General features: G+C 43.7%; 1 protein-coding gene across 1 annotated transcript in view; it reads left to right on the top strand.

The window, feature by feature from the left end:
• The window catches only part of HCN4 (hyperpolarization activated cyclic nucleotide gated potassium channel 4), an 867966-nt gene that overhangs the window by 477237 nt on the left and 370026 nt on the right, over positions 1-20703 (top strand). The window contains exon 2 of the mRNA XM_086959260.1: positions 2046-2469. Within this exon, the coding sequence (XP_086815386.1) occupies positions 2046-2469 (424 nt within the window). The remainder of the gene's footprint in view (positions 1-2045; positions 2470-20703) is intronic.

The following is a 20703-nucleotide window of genomic DNA, read 5'->3' as shown; positions in this document are numbered from 1 at the left end:
GGGGTAGGTTTGGGTTTTGGGGTACAGTGGTATTTTTAGGGTTCAGGGCTAGGTTTGGGTTTTGGGGTACAGGGGTATTTTTAGGGTTCATGGGTAGGTTTGGGTTTTGAGGTACAGGGGTATTTATAGGGTTCAAGGCTAGGTTTGGGTTTTGGGGTACAGGGGTATTTTTAGGGTTTAGGGATAGGTTTGGGTTTTGGGGTACAGGGTATATTTATAGGGTTAAGATGGGTTAGTGTTTAAGGGTCTTGGGGTATTTTAAGGAGTAAGGGTGGGTTATGATTATGGGGTGCAGGGGTATTTAAAGGGAGCAGGGTGGGATTAGCACACAATATGAGACATGGCATGAAGGGTGGAATGTACCACACGCCCCCAGCGTTTGTCACGCCCCCAGCACACGCCCAAAGCACAACGCAGACACGCCCACAAGGGACTACTTTGCTGGCATGGTTCTTTTACCTGTTAAATGTATATGGTGGGCGTCTGCATAGTCTATGTCCTTCTGCTGCAACTGCCCTTTCCAACGCTGTATTAGGTGTTGTGATTGGTGCTGTGGTTCCTGAGATTACCCACCTCAAAGGTTTGGGCTCTCTCTTTATTATATTAGTATGGATACATCACCCTGGGTTAATCAGATGCAAAACCCTGATGCTTTTAATCTCTGATTATCAGGTGCAGCCCTTTAGGACTATCAAATGTAGCATCCAAGGATAATCAAATGCAGCACCCTAGGATAAATAGATGTGCAGGATAATTAAACGTATTACATTGAGATTATCGGACGCAGCACCCTATTATTACCACATACAACATCCAGAAAGTGTCTGATGCAGCACCCGGGGATAATCAAATGTAGAAGCCTGTGGATATGAGATACAGTATTGTAGGATTACCAGATGTAGCACACTGGGATTATTCTATGCAGCAGCGTAAAATAATTAAATGCAGCTCCCCAGGATAATCAGATGAACCACACAGAGACAATCAGATGCATCACCCTGGGATAACTGGATTCTGAGCTCTGGAGTTTTGAAATGCATTAGCCTGGGATTGTCAGATGCGGCGCCTTCCGATTATCAGATGTGTCACATTGGTATTCTCAGATGCAGCACTCAAAAAGGGTCAAATGTAGAACCCTGGGATAATCAAATGCAGCACACAGAAATTGTCAGATACAGCACTCTGGGATAATCAGCTACAGACCCATAAGGTTATGAGTTTCAGCACCCCAGGATTCCCAGATATAGCTCCTTGGGTTGATCAGATACCGCACCCTGGGATAATCAAAATCAAAACACTGAGGTTGAGAGATGCAGCAGACTAGGGCAATTATATGGAGCACCCCTGGATATTCAGATGAAACACACATGGATATTGAGATAAATGAATGCTGGTCCTGGTGTTACTGCCTCACCGCTCTTACCTGCAAAGCTTTGAAGTTGGTATACTGGTATGTAATGGGTATGACCCGTAGCACTATGGTCATGAGAAATATTACATGATCCAGGCTATATTAGACTCCTATAGAATGAATATGTACTAGTGGTGCCAAGCTAGCATTAGTGTAGTAGGTTGCTTTAGACCTATGACAAAGGAGTGAAGTTGATCGTGGAAAACCACTCATTCCATTCCCTGTATGAATATCACTGTGGTTTAACACGATTCCATATGAGTCTCAACTTAAATTATGCCATGACAGAGGCTGCACAAATCACATGTTTCTTGAGCTTTAAAAAAAAAATTAGTATGTAATCAACATTTCCAATATATAAAAATTGCTCAAACCTTGTATACAACAATACAACATAACAAATAGCTTTGATATTTAATACACTGTTAAACCTTCCAGATCGCATTTGCTCTTTGTTGACTTTTCTCCCTCATTTGTCCCTGCCTTCCTCCTTGCATTCATTCCTGTCCTCTTTCCTACCTTCTGTTCTTTCCTTTCTTCCCTTCCTCGCTCCTTGCCATCTCTTCTCTTCTGGATAGTTCATTCTCTTTTTTCATTTTGCTAACTCTAGATCTTTTTGTGTGATTGATTGCAGGTTTTACTGGGACCTCACCATGCTGCTCCTCATGGTCGGAAATCTGATCATCATCCCTGTGGGCATCACTTTCTTCAAGGATGAGAACACCACACCATGGATTGTCTTCAATGTGGTCTCAGATACTTTCTTCCTCATTGACTTGGTCCTGAACTTCCGCACAGGAATTGTGGTGGAGGACAATACGGAGATAATCTTGGACCCTCAGAGAATTAAAATGAAGTACCTCAAGAGCTGGTTTGTTGTGGATTTTATCTCCTCCATCCCTGTGGACTACATCTTCCTCATTGTGGAAACTCGTATTGACTCTGAGGTATACAAGACAGCCCGGGCCCTTAGGATTGTGCGGTTCACCAAGATTCTTAGCCTCCTGCGCCTGCTGCGACTCTCGCGACTCATCCGGTACATCCACCAGTGGGAAGAGGTAAGCATGAGACTTACCATCACTGAAGTGTTTGATGAATTGACTGAATCTACTTTGTTTACCTTTATAGTGTATCCTAGGACGCCTCTCATTTGGGTGGGTGTATCTGTAGCCATTCATGTCTTTTAGAGTTTCCCATATTGGGTTGTAGTTCCTTCCCAGCTCTGCTGCATTCATTGGGATTCCACGGACTTCAATGTGTCGCGTTTAAGGAGAGACCGCTTACTCCAGAGTTTTCTTTCGTTCCTAGGGAATCAAATTATGGCAGCAATTGATTCTCTGGGATAATCAAATTTGTAAAGTGTTTGTGGGTTCAAAATGTTAAGCATTTAGTTTGTTCTGTCTGTACTTTGTGCAACTGTCAAATAGCTTGATTCCACAACCCTCCCTTTCGTGAGGCAAGTGGCGCGTCTCTCTTTTCTCCTCCAGGCTTTCCTCAAACAGTTAATGGTAGGGTGCCACTAGTTCCCAGCTAAAGCAAAGATCTTTCAGCCCCTGGGTATATTGTTGAATACAAGAAGTATGTTCTAATCTTTAGAAAGCTCTTCTGTAGGACATTTAATCTGAGCAAACCGAGATTGGGACGTCACCGAAGCCCAGATTTTAATGAGAACTTCCAGTAACAATTTGCTCATTCACAGATACACTTTGTGCAGGGGAAGTTATTCATGGTTACTAGAACATTATACATGTGTGCTTTATGTAAGCTGTGTTTGGGTTAAAGTTATACATATTGATCGTTCTTAGTCAAATCACATTGACTGAAATGTTCCTTTGTGCACAAATCATAAATAAGGATGAAACACGACAGTAACAAGATTCTTGCTTTTGTTTGGCTTTATGCTTAGAAAAGACATAAAGTACGTCTGCCTCTGACACACTTCCTGCCTTGCTTTTTCTCCAGATGACATCAATCAGTCAATAGGTGAACAATCTGTGGAATCCTATTATCTAGAGTTCCAGGTATTAGGCCTGTGACTTGAAGTTATTGTCCCTGTGCCTCCTGTACTCTCCTCATAAATATGGAAAAGCAGCAAAGGCCTAGCTTAAGGCATATGGTGTAGGGGGCGAATCTAAGTTTAGTACAACACAAATGTCACCGATGCAGTAAAAATGTCAATGGTCAACCAGAGTTGTTTCCAAAGCATTGTGATCATAAATCAAAAATGTATACATATATTTACAGTGTAAATGGTAAGCAAAACCAAAGAAAGCACACAACACAAAATACTCCACACAATGCACAATTAAACAATGGCACAAACAATACAGCAGTAACATCGGGGTCGGGGCTGTGCACACATTATAATGTTAGTAACCATCATCACATTCATACAATGAAAAGCACAGTACCACAAATAGTGAAACCTATAAAAAAAAAGAAGTTTGCAGCAATGGAAGGTTCCTGTTTTGTGAGTATTACCGCGATCAGCACTGTTCTAAAAGGAGGATCCACAAACCCTCGCACCAAAGTGATTATATTTGCGCTCCTAATGCTTATGAATATTCAAAACACAAGAACAGAGTGAAGCAAATATTTGACTGGGTGCATAGTATGCTGATATTCTGTATAGAAAGGTCCTGTACCTGGTATCCTGCAAATAAAGGGGACAGCCTCTCACAATTCAGAGTGTGGAAGGGTGGAAGGAAAAAAGATCGAAGCTTAAAAGAATGAATGGAAGAGTGAGAGGTTCAATAGGTGAAAGGGTACGTAGAAGGACGCATGGAAGACATTAAAAGGGGTAGTTACTTTGTGAGTTTAGGGTTAGCAATGTCGATTGTCCCAACATTCAGATATCTCACTACCTTGTTGGGCCTAGAGGTCACTGGCCAGTGGCTCAGGTGCCCCAGTAGTCTTCTTGAACTCACAGTTTTATTGTGAGCTGTGTTTATTCCCATAAGTCCATGGGGTGGAGGTGGAAGACAAAGTGATAAAATGTTTCAAGTTGGCTATGATACACCCAGCTATACTTTTGTAAGCCCTCCTGGCTGGACAACTCAATGTGTTTGAGCCCAGGATGCTGAGAATCAATCAGTGGCTTACGGATCCCCCACGTTTGCCGCTTACGCATGGGGCTTCCCCGGGTTTGTGAACTGGGTCCCACTAATGCAGTAGTTATTTTGGTCTTCCCGTCTGCAGCAAAATGTTCATAAGTAACCCTTTGAGGGAATGCTATGAAGAGGCGTGTGGGCTATAGCTAACATGTATATTTAAGAAAATCGAGAAAATCAAATGAACTAGGAAAAAAGAACGAATTACTTATTTTTTTTATTTTATTTCAAGTGAATTTTATTGAGAGAAAAAAGTTTTTTTATACAAAGGTACAGTATACAGGAGTACAGTATGGGTCGCCTGAGGGGAAGAAAAAGCTTGATAACATTATATGCCGGTTGGGTTACATACGGCCTTTTGTAAGGGCATGTGTGTGACATTCGTATACTCGGTGTGTGGCTTTGTAGCGGCTTGTGTATGTACCCCCAGGTGACGAGGAAAGGAAAGTGGGAAAAGAGAAAGTGAGAAAGCGGGAGGAAACACATTGTTCGAGTGCCGATTGGGTCAGCCAGGCTTTTGCTCCTACGATGTGTGTGGGGGTGCTGTACCCCTTGGATGGCAGCCTAGGGGGGCTTGTGTGAGGACAGGTAGTTGTCTACGGAGAGCCACATTTCACCGTTTGTGTAGGTTTTTGGTGTCTGGTTTGAGGTTCTGGTGTCCGCCCCCCGTAGGAAGGTGATCCAGTTGAACCAACTCCTGAAGGATGCTTTCCCCATGTCCTTCCAGTTGTTTAGGACCGTCTTAATAGCTGCTGTGAGTAGGCGGTCAATCAGATCTCTGTCCTCTTTGGATTGGATTGACGGTGCTATGAAGGCCATGGCCAACCCGTGGAAGTCTAGTTGTATTGAGAGACCTAGAGTGTTGTTTATAAAGTCACTTATTCTGTTCTAGAATCGTTTGACCTTAGGGCAGTGGAAGATTAGGTGAGCTAGGTCTCCTTTTAGTTTGTTACAGTTCCAACACACGTCGCTGTCTCGTAGCCCTATTGTCGCTAGGCAGGAAAGGGTCCAGTATGTTTTGTGTAGTAGCCAGTATTTGGTTTGTGCTAGGGTGGTGGTGACTTTGTTGTGTGATGCTGACGTCCAGAGGTTAGACTTTTCTCTCTCGGTGAGGCGCCTCTGGAGGAGTGACTCCCAGTATTCTAGAGTTTTGTTATTGAGTTTGGATGTTTCTGGGCTTAGGAGCCTGCAGATGTGAGACATCTGGTGTCCGACCTTATTTTGGTTTGCTGCGTATTGTAGGATGGGGGGGTCTCTTTGCTAAGTTCTGATCCTGTGATTGCCACCTTTATTTTGAGGAAATTGTAGAGCTCAATGTCACTTAGTTTATGTGTGTGTTTTATGGTGTCGAAGGTGATGTGTGTGTCTTGTTTGCCTAGTTGGTTGGGGGTGGAGATGCCATGTTTGTACCAGGAGACCATGTTGAGCGTTTTCTCGCGGTATTTTATTTTTGGGTTAAACCATATCGATTCCCACCTAGTGTTTTTAATGCTAGCCTCCATTCTTTTGTCTACTTTGAGTAGGGCGTTCCTGGTATTCTTCAGTATGGGATTGTTGGCAATCTCAGGATGTTTGCTCGTGTAAGTAGGGCTAGGGGATCGAGGCCGTTTAAGATTCTTTTCTCTAGTGAGAACCATGCTGGTGTGTAGTCTTGTTCTGGAGTTAGCCAGTATAGCCCCTGTTTGGCTATGCATGCTGTTTGAAATGTTTTAACGTTTGTTACGTTTAGCCCACCCAGGCTTTTGCTTAGCCTTAGTTTTTGTAAGGTTATTCTTGGTTTCTTGTCTCTCCATAGCAATTTATTTATCATTTTGTCTAGGCGTTTGTGGAAGTCCTCTGTGTTGATCAGTGGGAGCATGTTGAGCATGTAGTTAACCATCGGTGTTAGCATCATTTTGATTGTTTCTACTCTGCCCCACCAGCTGATGAATCTAGGTGACCACGTCTCTAGTCTCCCTTTCAGTTTGTTCAATAGTGTTGCCTCATTGTGATCTAGCGTGGATTTGAGGTCCCTCCCAAAGTGTAGGCCAAGGTATTTCAGGAATCTCTTCTACCAAGCCAGCCCTGAGTTCCCTAGCACATCCCTGGTTGTATGTACGTTCAGTGCCTTGCATTCAGATTTATCTTTGTTGAGTTTGTACCCTGAGGCCCGTGCGTATTCCTCTATGGTAGACATAAGTGCGGTTATTGACGTGCCTGGGTTTTCAGTGGTGATGAGGATGTCATCTGCGTATGCTGCTAACTTCACTGTGTCGCTCCCGATTGGGATTCCCCTTATGTCTTTGTTATTTCTAATCATGGCTAGGAGCGGCTCCAGGGCTAGTAGGAAGAGGGCTGGGGAGAGTGGACAGCCTTGCCTTGTGCCTCTCTCTAGGGTGAGTGGCTCGGATACTCCGCCATTCACTACCACGTGGGCTTTTGGCTCGTTATAGAGCGCTAGCACCATCCTTCTGAAGTTAGTCCCTAGGCCGAATTTTTGCATGCAGCGGTCCAGAAAAGGCCATGACACTCTGTCGAAGGCTTTTTCCGCGTCAAGGGCGATCATGACCGCAGCATTGGTGCTGGTGGAGGCATGATTTATTAGGTGGCATAAGAGTCTAGTGTTGTCATGGGACATTCTATTTTTGAGGTAGCCTACTTGGGAGGAGTGTATGAGTTTGGGCAGGAGCGTGTTTAACCTTGTTGCTAAGATCTTCGCATAGATCTTGCAGTCTACGTTGATTAGGGAGATTCGCCAGTAGTTCTTGGGGTGTTGTGGGTCTTTACCTTCCTTTGGGATCACTATAATATTGGCTTCCGCCATTGTGGGGATCATTCTCTCTTTTTGTATGCAGTTTGAGAAGACTTCTACCATTGTTGGCCTGATTAAGGGTAGGAAATGCTTGTAAAATCTCACTGTGTACCCATCTGGGCCTAGGGCTTTGTTGTCCTTAAAGCTCGCAACTGCCTTTTCTATTTCATCACCCGTGATGCCTAGTTCTAGTTTCTCCCTCTGTATCTCTGTGAGTGCGGGCAGGGGGATCTTATCTAGGAGCTTGGCTCCGCCATCTTCGATGAGGTTCTGGTCCTCCCTGTATAGCTCCTCATAGAATTCTTTGAAGACCCTGAGGATCTCTTCGTTTGAGGTTTGGGATTTGTTTTTGGAATCCGTCACTGCGGCTATCGCATGCTGCCTTTGCTTGCTTTTTAGGTAGGAGGCAAGTGCTTTCCCAGCTCTGTTAGCAATACACAGATTAATGGCCTTGTATTTGTTCAGCCAGGTTCCTGCTCTCTCGCTCAGGATTTTGTTAACACTATCAGGGAGACACAATGAAAAACGTACGCGCAGATGAAGGCTCAACGACGAACTCCTTAGAAACAAAACCACTGCGGCAGAGATAGAGGACTCCGTAAGAGACTACCTAGAACTTAATGACAACCCAGACATGGAAAGGGGCATCCTCTGGGACGCCTTGAAAGCCACCATCAGGAAGAAACTACTCTCCATCAAAGGAAGAATGAATAGAGAAAGAAACAGAAAGGTCACAGAGCTCGAAAAAGAGATAAAAGAATTGGAAACAGGCCACATAGCCAACTTAGAAGACAGGAACACTCTCCCAACCCTAACGAAGAAAAGAACGAATTACAAATAGAAATGTGAGCATGAAAGAAAAAAGTGAGAAAGCGAAAATAAGCTTGAAAAATAAAGATGAATAAGTAGAAAGAGCAAGCAAAGAACGCAAGAAGAAAGGAATGGTGATAAGAAAGAAGGAAGCAAAGGTGAAATGTAGAATGCAATAGTGAAAGGAAGGAATGGTGAAAGGAATAATGCATGGAAGGGTGAAAGGTAGGTAGCTTGAAAGAATTAATGGAAGAGTGAAAAGATCAATAGGTGAAGGGTTCAAAGGAAGCTTAGAAGAATAGGCAGATGGATGAAAGGCAGCCGCGGTCCGTGCAGGTAACAGCGGTGGGGCAGTGGGAGCGGGTGGGGGGATTTTGAGGGACGATGCAGAGGGAAAATTAAATAAATAATGAATTTACCCTCTGCATCTTCCCTCGAAATCCCCCCCCCCACCCGGACCCACCGCTCCACCGCTGTTACCTGCACAGACCGCGGCTGACAAAAGGACGGAGCGGAGGAAGGAAGAGTTAAAGGATGTATGTATAGAAAAATGGATCGAAGGAAATGTGTGGGCATGGCAGTGTGAGTGTATGAATAGATAGGTGTGTGAAAGGATGGATGCATAGATAGATGGAAGCATGATGATCGGGTGAGGCCTACTTTTCTAAGGGAGGTTGAGTTTTCTCATTTCATTATTCGTGTGATTAGAGGTATGGTTCAAGTGGGGGTATTTTAATTGTCTGGCTACTCCCATCAGTAAATATTGTACTGGAACACAAGTGACTGAACTGGCCCTTCCCCCATCCCCTGCTGCCCACACCCGTCCAATGTACTGCTTCTGCATAACAAATGGCAGTTCACAATGGTTTGGCCTTCAGCTTAAAGTGCAAAATGGAGTCTAAGAATAGTTTGTGGTGAGATCAGCTGAGGTGCAAACTGCGCTCAGTCAGAATTCAGTACAAAGAGACTTCACGCCTTCAGCTGTGTTAGCATTGAACTTCCCTGTGCTAGCCACATGCTTTGTGGAAGGAGCGTATCTCATAACCAGCCAGTCACAGTCAGAATAATAGGCATGAGTACTCATGGGGGCTTATTATTTACAAGGGAAGTGGCAGAGGGAGCCATTAGCCTTCCTGGCTTAACGTCTCACTCCCCCACTTCAGAAACGCAGGGCTGCACCATATTTACAAGAATATGGTGCAGCTCTGCGTTTCTCCCTGCGCTGTAGCTACACTTTGCAGCCTAGCGCCAAACGTCTATCTCTGTATAACATTGATTGTTGGAACAATATAGAGAAGATTTTAGCATAGGTTTTTGTATAGGTTAATTTACATCACCTTACATACTATGTTTTGTTGCTTTTCCCTGACAATTTTTTAAATACATATATTAAATATATGATTACTGTTTTGAAAGATATTTTGTGGCCCCGTTTATGATTCATGATTCAATTGTCTAATTGTTATTACAATACATCCTTTCCCTTTTGATTTATTTCACTTATCCACCACTTTTCAGGGTGTGACTTAAAATAACTTTGGTTAACAACTGTAAAAAACTTTAGATAAACAAAATCCCTTGTAGGTAAACCCCCTTTCTTTAAAAACTGTATTGCCCAAACCTGCAAGGGTATATTGGGTTCCCACTCTATTTGAAAACTAGCGCCAACGCAGGCGCCCTTGCAGAAAAGTGCAAGGGTGTCTTTGTGCAGGGAAAGATTGTTTATATGCAGGAAGGTCTCCCTTCCTTCACATAAACAATCATTAAATGCCATGTTGTAACTTCTATGTGTGCTGCTTAATGCAGCACACCTAGAAGTTGCAAAACAGCATTTACAAAAAAAATACTGTTATGTGCAGGAAGGGGGACTTCCTGCACATAAATAATCATTGGACTTTTGATGTTTTCATGTGTGCTGCATGTATCATAAATGAAAACAGCAAAACTTAAGAGAATTGATACACTTTTCTTTGATGCACCACGGTAAGACCAGTCTTAATTCTGGCACTGCCTCCTATTTACGCCTCCCTTGTAAGTAGGGGGCGGCTGCAGAAACAATGGGTGTTGCGGTGGAACGCCCACCGCAACACCCATTTCCCTCCCCTTTCTCACTAAGCATAGCGTGAAAGGGGCCCTTATTTACAAGGCAACCCATTAAGGGCTGTATGGTAACAAAACATGTAGAGTCTCCCAAAGCTCCCACCAAAAAATAAAGGATTATAAGAAAATTACAAATATAAAATTATAATTATGGTGGAATTGCATTGTGCTCTAACATATGAGCTAAAACTACATGTAATATAAATTTGTAAAGTATCGAAATATATGTATATGCAAGTTATAAGATGGAATGAAATGATTTTGTCTGATTTCACGGTTGCCAGCATTATTAAATAAATTGGTACCTAAAAATAAGTGAAAATATGGCGGCCGCTAATATCGAGGAAGGCACATTTCCGAACCCCGTCTGTGTATTAGCGCACAAAGAGTCCAATAAAAGGATTTTTAGTGCTGGTCAAAATCTGTTTGAGCGATATATATATATATATATATATATATATATATATATATATATATATATATATATATATATATATATATATATATATATATATATATATATATATATAAAAATATATATATATATATATATATATATATATATAAGCACAAAAATAAAGCAGCAAAATAGCACAACGAAATACACACACAGCTCTACTTTCTAGGTTGCTCACAATATGTACTGTTCTCTTTCACTAACTGATTGTGAATGCTGGGAGAAGGGAAAGCAGGGGCATATCTTAATTAGTGAGGAGGGGGTGTCTGAGATTTTCCAACGATCACTTTCGCGTAACCTACTAGAAATGATTGGATGCCCTGGGGGAAGAGCATCCAGGTGCATTGGGACGAGAGAGTTCTGAGTGTTAGTGGGGCCGCTGGGAAGATATTCAATATTCTGAAAAGTAAACAACCTCTTGAAGCAATTCAAATATTTCAAAGTAGGCTAGTGTGGTTTAGGACGAGCTTGAGAAAAGCTGGCAAGAGGGTGAGAATGTAACTTTTGGTACGTGTCACAGGTTTCAAACTGAGTGAGCTAGCTCAAGAGGTATCCTGTTTGCTGCAACGACAGGTCACATGCTCAAGTAACAGTAAGATAGCTTGCTGAGTCACTTTACATGCTGCAACAATGTGTATCTAACCATACTTTATTTATTATGTCTTTTATGTCATACTAAATATTTTACGTTGTACTTGAGCCTCACTCTTAAGAGCTTGTTGGGTTAATTCAGAAAAACAAAAAGAATGTGATGAAGTGGGGGCTAGCAATATATTATTAGGACATTTCTAAGAATTGTAGGTAGGTAACTGGAGCCCATGTGCAATTACTGTGCAGCCAGTTCCGCTGCCACTCTCCAATAATAGAAACATATACTTTCCAACATTGTCAGAAAATATTTAAAAAACACCATTGAAATATATACACATTTGGCATTCTAGATCTGAAAGCCAGATTTGTTGTGCTAAAGAGGGATAACTTAAAAACAGATGTAGACAAGAAAGTCTCTACCGTCCATTACCTCCATAATAACATAACATACACAACCGGAAACACGTGCCGCTGATTAAAGGACCATTGGTATGTGCACTGCACTGGTTCCTATCACAGCAAAGACATTTTGACATTGTGTGTGAGCCTCCGATTACTAATCAGAAAACAGTGCAAATGTCTGCTTTAACATAGAAACATTGGGTTCTAATATCAAAGTCTTTCCTGCACCAGATCCTGAGAGAGCCACCAGATCCTCAGAGAGCCACCAGGTCTCAGTGAGTATTGATCATTTCCTACTGAGTCTGTTAGGGAAGGAGAAGTTGGGAAATAACTCCTCACAGCACCATTGTCACATGTGTTTGTACTTCTAGTGCTGCTGAAGCCTATGGATAATACCAATACAAATGCCCTGCCTTAAACCCCGTGCTTGTCCAAAAGCTAAACAAATGTATACAATGAAGTGCCTGATAGACCACAATCATTGAACTCTATGTACACCTGGAGGGCAGTAGGCATCACCACAGGGTGCAGCTACTACATCCCAAAAACTACACATTGCTGCCACCAGCCAGCACATGAGCAAAGGGGTCAAAAGTGCTACCTCCTGGAGAGCACAGAAGGTCAATGTGAGATCTCCTTAATCCTAAACCACTCCACGGATGCACCTAAATAGCACACCGCTGCGGGCTGGGTCACTTGGGATCAGAGGCCTGTGAGATTGAACCTAAAGAGGAAGAAACAATGCAGAAACCCAGCGGTGCAAAGGAGCAATTGGAGAGGATGGATCAGCTGCACAGATGTCGGGGAACTTCAGTCTGTATAGTGGGCCACCCCACAAACTCCACAACGTGCAGTTACCCACTTTGCAAACGTTTGTGACACAACTTTAAACTCTGGCCGCCGTTAGACAATCACTGTTTTCTTCACCAGGGGATTTTCATGACTTTTGCAGCATAAGTCTGCAAGCCAAACGCGCAACTTATTTTTGCCCTTCAACTTTGCACATGGATTTTTGAAACAGTATAAACCCTGGACTGAAATATTGTTTTTAAAAGGTTAGCTATGGTAATGTTTTCACTCATATGCTTGCTTTACCGAAAGTGTTTAAATAAAGAATAGCGTTACGCTGAAAAACCCCAGTAAGAATAATCTGTGACATGTTCGCTGCCTCGCTTCACTGGGCTCGCTGGAGTCACCTGCAGGGCATTGAGCAGTGTCTCGGAAACAGCAAACCCCCCACCGCAGGCAGGCAGGCACGCAGGCAGGCTCGGAGAGGCCATGGGTGATGAACACACCCTGCAGGCAAACCGTCCAGATGCGTAATGGAATAATTAGCACTAATGAGGTAGCTCCATCAGTCAAGTCATTACCCTCATTATCAATAGGGTACCAATAATTAAAAATGTAACCCAAAGCACTTTAGCTAAAAAAAAATGCGAAAAGAGGCAGGACATGGGTAGGCGCTTTTTTGTGACCTTTTATGATCATTTCCTGTTTAGCATCAGGGATTTCCAATTCCTACATAAGAGTGGCATTTATGATCATTTGATGGATGAGGACTGCAAAGTCTATACAGTCAGGTCATATCCTTCCACTGACACATACAGGGTCGTTTGCTTAGAGAGGGCGGCCTGTTTTTTGGCGAAACTGATCCACCTATTCCTGGAGAGTGCAGTTTCAGTGATAAAAAAAACACTTGCCAGTCTGAAGTGCTATTGTAGCATGGTGGGGATGGTCTGTAGTATATTGATTTCCAAAGACAAACTTCCAAAGCGGGGTTTAATTTTGGGAAACAACCAAACAATGTCCATGAAATGTGGCTCTATTGCACAAAAAAAAAAGATTTCTATTTGGTAGGGTGCCAGGTCCTGCGGCGCCATCTTCCACATGAAATTCAATCGAGACGGTGTCTCTGATGAAGGACAGGCATTGGCTTAATCATCCGAAACACAACGCTTCTTCCAGCTCTAAATGCGGTGAGGGACCAGTAGGTGGGTGAGCGGGACATGCAGCAATTACCACCCAGCTCTAAATGATCCCCATAGACCCTACATGAGTGTGCAGACTGTCAACCCACCCAGAGGCAAGGGGCAAGGGCATCCCACTTACGGATGGGGTGGTGAAGAGGAATACAGCACTTCGACAAGTCAAGACATCATGTGATGACTGGAGATGATAATATGGTTGGAACACAGTTATACGTTACACAGCAATTAAAAATAAGGTGACACAGAGATAGTACATGTCCAGGAGAGGTCTCTACCTTACCCTAATATCTCAACACATCATAGGACAACTATATGATGCTAATAGTTTCAAACAAGATAACCAGTCCAATTATACTTTGTAGTAGCCAGTAAAACAACACCAGTGCAGGGGTTAGACAGGCCTTATTTAGCATTCAGGTTTAACAAATAAGAGCGAAGATGGTCCCAAAAGTCTTGTGGTTGAGCAGCCGGTGGTAAGATGGTATCTTATACAATGGGGTAACCCAGTATCCATCAGAACCTGGGCAGTAATGAAAAAATTAACAATTGGTTCTGTTGGGTGTTTACTATTTCTTTAGGTTTTCCAATTATTCAAAACAGTTATTTACACAAAGTGATTTCTTCGCGAGAAACCAAAACCATATGGATTATTTCAACAGCTTTTATAAAATTGCATCATTTATAAATACCCTCATTTCAATATTTGTGAGGCTGTTAACAAAGGCATATAGTGACACAAAATAAGTGAGAAGAGCATTTTGTGCTCAGTGATAATGTGAATGTGTAATATATACAAGGGAAATGGGGGAGATGATTTTGGCCAGAGATGCAAGAGGTTTATCAAGTAAATCTGCGGATTGAATGAGTAAGCCTTGTCGCAGAAATCTCTATAACTGGTCCAATTGTTTATGCTGTCGACGTTTCAACCCTTGGTCTGCACTGCTAGAAGGTCAAGGCGGGTCTTCATCAGGACTAGGTGAGGGGGTAACAGCCTGTTGATTTATAATAAGCAATGGTCAGATTTGGATTAGGGAGAAAGTGCAGAGACAAATTCACCTAGGCACAGCCCAGCCGGGCTCACCGGAAATCAGCTCGTGAAGATAGACTTTCAGGGCTGGTGGTGGTTGTGGGAGCCTGTTGGTCCCTCCATCCAGTGGTTCTATGGAAAGGATAGCCAGTAATATTGCAGCATACGTTCCCGACCAGTCCTCACATAAGGACGCATAGCCAGTCCTGAAGTTTCGGAGCATGTCTGCTCCTCCACCATATGGCTACCTGTAGTTTACCCAAAAGCAATCCTGTGCCAGTGAATTTGCAGAATTGTTTGGGTACCTCTTTGACATACCCCAGCAAAACCATAGTAGGAGTGAGTTGAAAGTTGAGAGGTCTGTCATATCAAGCTGTGCTGCAAGTATCTGACTTGAAAACGTGGCCGCCGCCAAGCAGGATCATGCCAGATGGAGAAGATCACCAACACTGGGCACTCCGAGGGCTCCTCTGGAAACATAGCAAAGAGGTGGCCAACCTTATGGGAGAGCCTAAGCTAGGTAATAAGCTCCAGCATCGTGGCAGGGGAGTCGCCCAGATATTCACAGTATGTTTTAAACCTATTTCTTGTGAATAAATCACCCAGTGTTTTAATGTGTTTCTTCTCAAGCAACATCAGCAGGTCCAGGGCACAGTCGTGTTGTAGCATGTGGTGATATTTAATGGGTATTTACACGGAGTATGGTACTGGAACATTACATAAAGAGATCACCCTATTCCAGGCCCAAACAGTGCACCGTACTGTATGGATTTCTTGTGATGGTCTAAGGAGTGCACATAGGGGCTGCATGGAGTAGGGTGGGGAAAATCAGGCCTCGTTTGACAACAACATGGGGGGCTGTCTACTGTTGTGGAACCAGTGGTGGAGGAATTGCACCTTAGCCTCCAGATAATGCACCTCAGAATGAAGGGCTACTAAACCCCCCTGTTATATGGGAGCCTCAATGTATGCCACCCAATCCGCGTTTGTCGACCCACCCATGCTAGCTTAATCATACAAGAGCATAGTTGAGCAAAAAACATCTTATTTAAAGGAATAGTGATATTTTGAAAGAAATATAGTAACTTGGGCAAAACAATGGTTTTCATCAAAGCCACCCTGCTTGTCAGGGATAGCGGCAAGATGATCCAACAGTCAACTTGATATTGCAGGGTCTCTATATAACGCTCTTAATTCTCCTGCAGAATAGGGGGAGTGTCTTTATGGTAGATAATACCCGAATATCTAATTCGTTTAGTTTGCGATTGCAACTGATACGGTGTGTCTGGTCTAGTGACAGCTTTTGTAAGGGGGACCATAATAAATTTAGACCAATTAATCCGGAGACCGAACCAACACTCAAACTCAACTATTTAAAAAATAATCGCATTTAAGTTAACTGCAGGGTTTTTAACTGCTAGCATTGCTTCAATGGCATAGATGGAAAGTAGTGTGTACGAAAACCCATATTCACCCCCGTCTACATGGGCTCAACAGTGAGAGCATTAAACAGAGGCAACAGGGGGCATCCCTGCTGCGTCCCCTGTCCAATCATAAACGTCTTGGACAGACCTTCATTTAAGCGTAGTCTAGCCAAAAGGTCAGTTTATAGTAACTTAAGCAATTTTACAAATGCCCCACCTAGCTCTAATCTGGACAGTATTTTGAAGCGAGAAAGATCTTTCAAGGATGTTGAATACCTTAGCGGCATCTAAAAATGCATCAACAACTGGTAGATCAGGGTTTAGCTGGCGGGTAAATGCGAAGAATTAGCGAAGATTATCTGCTGTGGAGTGGCCTGGAATTAAGCCGGACTGGTCCAGACAGATCTGTCTCGGCATCAATGGGAGTAACCTGTTTACCAGTATCTTGTCAACATAGATGAGAGATAGGGGCTGATAGGACTCGCATTCATTTGGAGGCTTCTCTGGTTTGAGGAGTGTGATTATGATGGACTCTCTCATTGTCAAGGGCAGCCGTCTTAATTGAAAAGCCTCTTCATAGACAGCCTATAGGTGTCAGCTCCTCGGCATACATCTTATAAAATTCAACATGTAGTCTGTCACTTCCCGGTGCCTTCCTGTTTTTCAATTGTTTCATAACCTGTTTAATCTCTGCAGCAGATAGGGTTTGACAGAGGAGCTCTCATTCTGCCTCATCTAGCCATGTCAAGGTCAGTCTATTTCGGTAAGCCTCCACGTCTGCAGAGGTCGCCTGAGATTGTGAGGTATACAACCGCTGGTAAAAAGTAAGAAATTCCTGCAGTACATCCACTGGGTCCTACACCGATTGCCCATCAGATGAATCCACACTATGAAGGTGGTTAGCAGCCCATTTAGGTTGGAACATTACTGCTCGAGTATGCCCTGACCTATCCCCCTCCCCATACTTTCTAGCCTGAGAATTTTCTCAGAAACTTCACTACCCTGTCAGCCTCATCCTGGAATACCAGTAGGAGGGACTGCATAGGATCTGAGAGGCTATCATTCTTTGTTTCCTCATGTCCAAGCTCCAAGGCACAAACATCATGCTCTAACTTGGCAAGTCTACGTCTTACAGACTTAAGGATACCATGCCCTTTGGCTATACTTTCACCCCGGATGACAACCTTTAAGGCCTCCCAGAAAGGGGCCACCAAATCTACAGAACCCTTATTTAGTGTAAAATAATCTGCAATGGCAGCTTCAGTCGCTTTCTGAAATACAGTATCAAGCAAGTTTTTGTGCTTGCAGTCTCCTACAACCCACCACATACCACAATCTCACCCAGAAGTCCAGTCGTGAGGCTGTGTCGTGAACAGATGAGGGGAAGATGTATTAATGTGCAACACAATGTAGCCATCGCCAAAGGTCGATCAGGTCAAACTGCGTCATGACATCCAGGAAAGCTGCGTGAGTTTTGGTGAGGGGTCTCTTATGGAGATCCGAACAGTCTAGTGTAACGTCTAGGACAAGGTTATGGTCCACCCCCCAAATAATTGTACGAGGGTCAACTGCCAGGCAGTGCTTGAGCACGGATTGGAAAAAAATAGGGCTATCCAGGGGCCATTTGTGTTTACTAATGTAGTATGTGTATGACCAATGATACCTTGCACAAATAGATATTGACCATCAGGGTCAATGAGCATCGTGAGGTGCTGAAAAGGTACTTGTTCCCTAACAATGATAGCAAACCCTCTAGAGTAGTAGGAGTAAGAGACAAGGTACTGGTATGGGCCCCATGTAGTACATAGCATTGATTCCCCTCCAGGCAATAAATGCGTCTCCTGCAAAAAGATGATATCCACCTTATGGCGGGTGAGATAAGCACAGCCTGTTGGCATTTTGATGATTGTTAAGACTTCGGACATTCCAAGTTGCAAAGGTTAATGAATGTCAACAATGGCCATGAGTGTGCACCATTAGTGTAAACAGTTCCAGACTGATAGGATAGTGTGTATGATTGTCCAATCCCATACCACAGCGCTGCGAGGGTGTAGTGTATGTCAAACAACCTCTTCACCATCCACCCAACCTTCCCACACCAGGACCAAAACTCTAGTGATATCCCCAAACATGGTAAACAGTCAGATTGGACAGAAAAGGACAAAAGATAACAAGAATTATATACCTTAGTATAGAACAAGGCTTAAAGCTGGTGGCCGCATGAGCACCGGTAAGGAAACAACCATCAGCCACATAGTTGCGTAAGCACATAGTATGATCAGTAGTACTCAGTGTATACATACATTAGACAGGACAAGCCTGGTCAGTAAGGCATTCAGCTACATCCAACAACTCTAGTATAACATCTGGCATATTAGCAAATCCAAACTATATTTAATAGCATGTAGGTGAGTAGCTATACTGGCACAAGCAACACACAAGGGAACATATGACTAACATAACCATCATCCCACCCCATCAAGGGGTAAATTACCATCCGTGTTGTCATGAGATGGGGATGTTCCCTGTGATGGAGGGTGTTTCTGTAGGAAGGCCAGTACTGCTGCAGACTCAGTAAAGATCTTCGGCCTTCCCTTCCTGGAAAAATAAAATGTGGCCAAGTAGAGCATTGTATAATTGATGCCACGCTCCTGCAATTTCTATTTAACTGGGAACAACTTCCTACAGACAGCCTGCACAGTTTGCGTGAAATCCAGGACAAATGTAAGGCACATTCATTCCCTCATGCATGGGTGGCAAACTCCCCATGCCTCCCATGTGCCCACTCAATTGTAAAGGACTTGGAAAAGCAATCTGCACCAAAGTGAGGAGTAGTTTTTACATGGTCTTCTGTGCATGGTATCTCTGTGGATTCTGGGTTGCAGACGATGCTTACGATAGCTTCGATGTTTTCATTTTTTAGTTGCACTTTGCGCAGCTCTACTAAGGTTTTGGCCTCCACATCCGAGATACGCTGCTCTGCATCAGTCAGTCTTGTGCGTTAGTTATCTATATGATATTTCATGTCATCCATGCGCCTGGTAAGTTAGTCTAGTTTATAGGAAATGGTAGGGAGACTTGTTCTCATTTCCATCAGAAGCGATTTAATGTCATTGGCAGGGGGTTCATTCCCCACCTCCTCCTCACCAGGCAGAAACTGATCGTTGGATGTTGTAAGCATTCACTACTGCCTCCGAGCGTCTAAGGTGAGTGCTGTTGTTTAGCATGTCTGCAGAGCGTTGCACTACCAGCATGCAGAGGCGTAGCAAGGTTAGGTAGTACCCGGTGCGCAGAATTCTTGTCACCCCCTCCCCGCATTGAAATTATTAAAAGAAGGAAAAATAAGATACTTAAAGCTCTGCCTTTCTGTATTTTTCTTTGCTGCGCACCACTAGTTTTAAATAATATAATTTTTTTGGTAAAAAGTGTTGGGAGCCCTAAATGTATTTATTTATTTTTAAAACACATATTTTTGCCATTTTGTCACCCCCCTCATTGATGACACCTGGGGCGGCCGGCACCCTTCACACCCCCCTTCCTACGCCGCTGCCAGTATCATCAAGGCAAGGGAGTGGTGGTATGCTGAAGCCCCCCTTGGGTATGGAACAGTACTGAGCGACGGAATCACCACACTTACAGGGCTGGCAGTAGCGGCCTGTGGTGGGAGTGCTGCCGGGAGGTGATGTGGGGTGGGGGGAGGGACAGGGTGTGGGGTAGTAAACTCTGGAATACGGCCCAATAGAGATAAGTAAAGAAAAAAATAAATAAAACGAATTTCATTGCGCGCGCTGCATCGCCAGGCCACCACCTGTGATACCCAGCTCCAGTCGTGCAACGCCTGCCTATGCCTATGCCCTTGACTGCAGAGATGGCGCTGCATTGTTCTAATCTAGGCGGAGGCCTTTGTTGGGGTCGGTGTCAGGGGCCGTTAGGGGTGCGGGAGTAGCAGGGGGCAGCTGGTGGCTGTCCACGTTTATGTGGGACTGAAGCCTAGCCACGGCCTGCACCCACTCAGTTTTGCCGCACGTTCAATACAGGCCATATCAACCTCGGAGTGCCGATCACCCACCATGGAGGTGTCCTGCTTGCTGTTCCTCTTCTCTCCAACCCAGGGCTGGAGAAAAGAGCCTGCTCGCTTGTCAGGCGCCGTGGTAAGTCTTGATTGTAGTGCACCAGTGTCCTCTACAATTAAATTAGAAAACTCAGGGCGCTAATGAGGACTCTGGAAAAGAAAATGCAGATTCCCTGTCTCTACCTACAAAGGTGTAACTGCTGTACTAGAGTTCCCCAACACTACCACGGAAAATCAACTTTATTAGTATACTTCCGATACTGACATTTGGCGCCCCTACATCAGATTCCCTTATGATTTTTATGGTATTTTTTCTTATGACATTCTTTTTTTTAACTAACCTGGTGCGACCAATAACGTTCTTTTTTCTCAACTGTAGCACTGTTTAGATAAGGTTCAGAGCGTGTATCACATGCATTTCTCTGAGTAAAGTCTCACTGCTTGAGCCAAGCTACCAAGGGCACGCCAGGAAATCCTTACATAAACTAGTAATATTTTGTAGGAATAAGATTGTGTGAGC

This window comes from Lissotriton vulgaris, chromosome 2_2 (assembly GCF_964263255.1).
Source record: "Lissotriton vulgaris chromosome 2_2, aLisVul1.2, whole genome shotgun sequence".
NCBI lineage: Eukaryota > Metazoa > Chordata > Amphibia > Caudata > Salamandridae > Lissotriton > Lissotriton vulgaris.
This window is presented reverse-complemented; position numbering and strand designations above follow the sequence as displayed.